Source organism: Pangasianodon hypophthalmus, chromosome 25 (assembly GCF_027358585.1).
Source record: "Pangasianodon hypophthalmus isolate fPanHyp1 chromosome 25, fPanHyp1.pri, whole genome shotgun sequence".
Classification (NCBI taxonomy): domain Eukaryota; kingdom Metazoa; phylum Chordata; class Actinopteri; order Siluriformes; family Pangasiidae; genus Pangasianodon; species Pangasianodon hypophthalmus.
In genome coordinates, this window is record NC_069734.1 from 11,845,753 (window position 1) to 11,851,752 (window position 6,000).

The 6,000-nt window shown below is 39.2% G+C and overlaps 1 protein-coding gene across 3 annotated transcripts in view; it reads right to left on the minus strand.

Annotated features, from left to right (window-relative positions):
* The window catches only part of acsf3 (acyl-CoA synthetase family member 3), a 59,819-nt gene extending 55,496 nt beyond the window's left edge, over positions 1-4,323 (minus strand). For 2 of the 3 annotated variants that reach the window (XR_004577181.2, XM_034299419.2), the window contains exons 1-2: positions 4,233-4,323; positions 2,981-3,748 (exon numbers count right to left, since the gene is read on the minus strand). Coding sequence is in view for 2 of the 3 variants with exons in the window: in XM_034299419.2 (XP_034155310.2) it covers positions 2,981-3,682 (702 nt within the window). In the remaining variant the exon portion in view is untranslated. The other variant, XM_034299420.2, reaches the window with a different exon arrangement.
* Between the last annotated feature and the right edge of the window lie 1,677 nt (positions 4,324-6,000).

Consider the following 6,000-nt stretch of genomic DNA (forward strand, 5'->3'; position numbering starts at 1 on the left):
TTAACCGTTTTTCACAGTCTACAAGCAAGAGACACCTTCATGAATGTAAATACAGAGGGTCACCTCAAGATGCAAACCACTGGTAACACTCTAGAACAGAAAGGCCAGATTAGACTTTGCTAAGGCAAATAAATAAATAAATAAATAAATAAATATTAAAAAAAAAACTGAACACTTCTGGAACAAGATTCTTTGGACAGATGAAAGATTAACTTGTATCAGAATGAAAGAAAGAGAAGAGTTTGGAGAAAGAAGGGCTCATGACCCAAAGTATACCACATCATCTGTCAAACATGGTGGAGGCAGTGTTATGGCATGGGCATGTATGGCTGCCAATGGAACTGGGTCACTGGTGTTTAATGATGATGTGACTGCTGATAGAAGTAGCAGGATGAATTCTGAAGTGTGTAGAGCTATACTTTCTGCTCAGATTCAGTCAGATGATGCAAAACTGATAGGATTCCGCTTCACAGTACAGATGGATCATGACCCAAAACATACTGCGAAAGCAACGCAAGAGCTTCTTAAGGCAAAGAAATTGAACGTTCTTAAATGTCTCATTGACCTCAACCCAACTGAGCATGTTATCCAATTACTGAAGACAAAACTGAAGGCAGAAAGACCCACAAACAAGCAGCAACTGAAGGCAGCTGCAGTAAAGACCTGGCAAAGCAGCTCAAGGGAGGAAACTCAGCATTTGGTGATGTCCATGGGTTCCAGACTTCAGGCAGCCATTGACTGCAAAGGATTTGAGTCCAAGTATTAAAAATAATCCTAATATTTCTAATTACGTTAGTTTGTCCAATTACTTTTGAGCCTGTGAAAATGGAGGGACTGTAAAAATGGCTGTAAAACCTAAACAGTTAATGCAATATTTTTATTAAACCCATTGAATTAAAGCTGAAAGTCTACACTTCAATCACATCTTGATTACTTCATTTCAAATGCATTGTGGTGGTGTGCAGAGGCAAAAATACAAAAATCAAGTCACAGTTCAAATACTTATGGACCTGACTATATATTTATGGCTATGGAGAAGCTTTCTGTTTACTGTTTATTTAACATTTATGGAAGGAGTCTCAGGTTTCGGCACTTTGTAACAGTCAGTAAGTTTCTGCCACAAGAGAGTTTTAAGGCAGAGGACTTTGAGCTTTCTCAGTAACATGACACACTGTTTTTTCTGTCTATGAACTTCATGAGAGAAAAAAAGAGAGGCTGATAAGACTGTTAATAGCAGTTATAACTAAGTGATAAGTTGTCGCCCAGACGTTCCACAACATTAAATGTAACTATACACAATGTAAGGAAGTGTGATGTGGCAAATTTCTGTGATCTATCAATCTATCAATATCAATGTCAAATATTTCTGAAAAATGACTGTGAATTGGTCTGCTATATTATCATCCCGAAGCGGTGTTTAAGGTGTAGCCGCAAAGATAAAGTTCTATACCAGTGCCAAAGAGTTATGAGTTTAAATGCCAGGACCACCAGAGAGCCATGGCTGCGTCATTAAGAAAGACTCAGTTCAGAAAGACAGTTTGATGATTTTTTATTATTTTTTTTTGCAAGGGAGCATTGTGCAAACCACATGCTTAATATCAGACTCCTGCCTCAAACTGCTCTGTCAAGAAGTTATATAGGCCACCCAGACTTGCTTATGTGGCTTCTCACACTGTATAACACTCTTATCTATAAAAATGGACAAAAGCAAGTCATGAAACTAAAACTGCTAAAACCTAGCTCCGTCCAGAATGCCAAGTTGTTCCTCTGCACACAAACATGCATTAAAGGTAAATACTGAGGTAGGTGTGGCTCAAGGTTGGAATTTGGAATTGCACCTTTAAAGTCATTTGTGATGATGCACTGAAACACAGACTTATTCTACTTCTATGAAACTGATTATGTGTAAAACAGTGCATGTAGTTTTTGATGCTAAACTGGTAGCTATAAGCTTCCCTCTGTAAGCCACTCTGTGAAGTGGATAAGGCACTACACCAAACATCACAGTCATCATAACTACAAGATAGTTCCTCACTTCTTTTTACACATTTACACTTCTGCCTTAGGCTATGGAATCAGAAGAGCCTCAATCAAAATGTCATGATTTAAAAAAAAAAAAAAAAAAAAAAAGAGAAGATATATTTTATACCGAAATTCTGAGTTCACCTTTTTTTAGTTTAAACTTCTTTCTTCAACAAGTTGTTCCATTTTCACTTTGGTTAATGCTTTCCTAAATTACCCACAATGCCATTCGACTCCCTGCTGGGATTTATGCCTTGTTTCTCTATCTAAAAAGAGTGATGCAGCAGAGCTTTAGTCCTTTACTCTGTCCAGTTCTCTCACCTCCTCATCTGTACACTCTGCTCAAACGGATTACATTTTAAAGCTTCAGCTTTCATGCTGAAACCTCCATCAGCGCCATTGCGCTTGCCATCTCATAGATTGCTAGCTGGGCCAGGTTTCTGCCATAACTCAATCTACTATTGAACTTAAATCCAATGTTTTTCGACTCCACTATTTCTACATTAGATTTCTCCTTAATATGACGATCATAACTGAAAAATGGTGAGTGTGAAAAGAAGATCTTGCTCTTTTTTTCGTGAGATAACAGCAAAACCTGAACGTTATCCCTTACGTTTGAAATTACTGAAAGTTTTTCGGCAATTAAACAGCCTTGTAACTGCACTAGCAATGTCCAGAATCTCTGAGCACATCGCGAATATTTCAATATAAACACATTTAACGTGTCTCTACTCTAAAGGTTTTGGATGCTCAGAGACAAGTTTGCTCTGAAAAGGAGAAATAAAATTGTATATATTTTCTTTCTGGCTTTTTCTACTATCTATTAACCTTGACCTTCTCATCTACGTGCCCTTATCTAAAATAATAATGTTTCAGAAGTACATCTGCTCAGCTCTCTGCTTGGATTGGATTTACCTGTAAATGCATGTAAATGTATAGAAATCTACCAGTGCCTTACCATCGCCTGCAGGCTGCTGTGTGTGTGCACGACTCCTTTTGGTTTTCCTGTTGTTCCGCTGGTGTAAATAATCATGGCTGGCCTCTCTGCCCAATCAGAAATCACCTCTTCAGACTGGCCGTGTGGCTCTGCTGTTTGCAATGCATCCAAACTGACAGTGGGAGGGAGATGCAGACATGGCAGCCCCAGTTTCTGCGCTAGAGGCTCCAGCGTGACAGTGTAAGGCTCACCAGCCAGCAGCAGCGAGCTCTTAGAGTCTGAGATGACATACTCGAGCTCAGACACTGGGTGCTTTCTGTAGAGCGGCACGGCCGTGCCACCACACATCCACGTCGCCCACTGAGCCACCGTATAGGACGCGTCGTTAGCACACAGAAAGGAAATGCGTTTGCCCTGTAGATCTCCTGAGTGGCAGGCTAATGCTTGGCGTATCTGTGCTGCTAAGCCTCTGCTGCTGTGGTAAAGACAGCTATAGCTGTGGTTCCTGCTCTCATCTATAATGGCCACTTTGTCTTCATAAGCCAAGGCTTTAGTGAAAACAGGGGTGACTCTTTCTCGTGATCTGGTCGTTCGTGGACCAGAGGACGTCAAGCCTCTTTGGACTACATTTCCCAGCAGAAATTGATGTGAACATTTCCTGGGTTTGTAGTGTAAACAGTTCTGAAATGATCTCCACACAGCTGCCGTGGAAACACACAGCATGATGGAAGGTCCTTATTATAGTCACAATCCAGGGACCATCCTTAATCACAATATTAATCAAAGAAGCTAAGCAGGAAAAAAAAAAACCCACAAAACACTGTATTAATATTAAGTTCAATTTGAGCAATACTTTTACTTTATATTAAAATGTGACATTAACTGACATATGAAGGAACTCAGTAATGACCAAAGACAGTCTGCTGTATATTATCTAGCTAAATTATAACCAATTATTCTACTATTAACAGGATATTTTTATTTTATTAATTCTGTAAATGCGCATAATTCATAAGTGTTCCACTTGCTGTATAATTTCCAAATAGTTGGACGAGGAACGAAGCAAAAGAAACACATTACACACGAACCTTATAAATGTAACACAGGAGAAATAAACTCCGAATAAAAATATTGCTGAGAATTCGTTCATCTTTCTTCCAAAAATAAAAGCTTAAGCTTTAGTATTTAACGTTACATTCGCATTACAAAATGAAATGCGAAGAATTAACTGAGACTCGAGTTCTCTGAAAAACTAATATTAACCTGCTCTTACCTAGAAGACATCAATGACCGTGTACGGCGCTTTAATGTTCCGGGCGGAAACCAAGACAGGGAGGAACCTTCGGATACGGAAACAAATCAATCGCTGTTGTTTACCCATAATTTTTTTGTTGGAATGAAAGATTGAAGTTTGATTGTGAGCCATTTGCATGTACCGTAAACTGCACAATTCTGTTAATATGAATCGTTTAATAATAGGCCATATGTATTTATGTAAAAACGCAAAAATCTCTGCGCATGCGTCATACTTGTATAAATGTACATCCCTATTTTTTTTCTAATTATCTAATTGTTAGCTATAAGCAGTGAAGCAATGAGCATATGCAGAAAGCACACAAAGATATTAAAGTTATTGAGTGTTTATACATTACATATTATCAGCTAATATCATTCATACAGCCAATCCAGAGAACACTGGCAGGAATAAACCTGAATGAGATGTACCATGTACACAAACACTCATACACTCACTTACACCAAGGGGCAATTTAGCATAGCCGATGTGCCTACTGGCATGTTTTCTGGCAGGTGGTTCATTTTTTTTTTTAATATTAATAGTTATTATTTGTTAGCAGATTATTATTTAGGCTGTATTTAGTTAAAAAAAAGGCGCCGTGCATTGACTACATAAAAGACCCAGGCCTAGTAGCTCTGTCAGCGCTACTGTAGGTCATTTATGTAGCCAAATATTGACATAAATGGCTGGTCCTTAAGTGTTTTTGTGTCCTTGAGTAGACTATGTGTGTGTTTAAGTGTCTTTTTTATGAGTGTCAAAGTAAGTATAGTATTTTCCAAGTGTAAATAAATGTGTGCAAAGCCACTGAATGGCCATTTTTTGTGTTCTTTTTGTAACACAGCATTGAAAAAGTGATAAAGTGACTGTTACCACAATGTACCAAGATAATATTGGGTATAATTTAAAACTATTCACTATAGTGGGGATAGATAACAATGTCTTATTTATAAAGACATTCATAAAGATATTGATCTTAAAGTCATTCATGTCATGATGCATTTTAACCTTGAATCCTACCCCTCAGCCAATAACTAAATAAACAGGCATGAGTGAAGAAGACTGGAGATTGGTGTAGCCAGGAACATGAACCAAACCCAATTTAATGAAAACGAATCTTTATACTAACACTTTTCTGTGGGTTATCTCTGTTTTATTCAAGGCAACATACTCGAAAACAAATAAGGCAAGAGTAGACATATGTAGGTGGCCAGACGGCACAGTTAAATTGGTGGATTGGCACCTAAACATGTGTTGTGCCAACAGGCTGTTGTTAGCCAGCCTCGGTGCGAGCCTCCTGCTTTTGGCAGCGGCTCACAGCACGGGCACACTCAGCCACCAGCTGGCAGTCGCGGGCCTCTGATAAGGACTGTGCAGAGATGGCACTCGTTCAAAAAGTTTTCCCTTCCCTAAACCCCTCCGCCGCAAACGAGGATGGCATGTTCCTGCAAACTGGAAGCTTTGTCTCAGTATCTCCCCTCCAGTTTGAGGAGTAGCATCGTCACTGAGCGGTCCGTTCTCACACAAAGAAGAGAGAATGCCCACTAGAAAACGCTTTTGCTGTGCCTTTAATTGCGAGTATGATGCTAATGGCGTGCTATCCAGCCGAACCTCAGCGTGTAATATGTGATTCTTATTTTTCCTGAGGACTATTTGGAAGGTGACCAAGTCTCTGTGACATGGTTAGCACTTGCACTCATGGGCTTCAGCCATGTTCTTGGCACAAAGCTCACGGAAAAAGGGAATA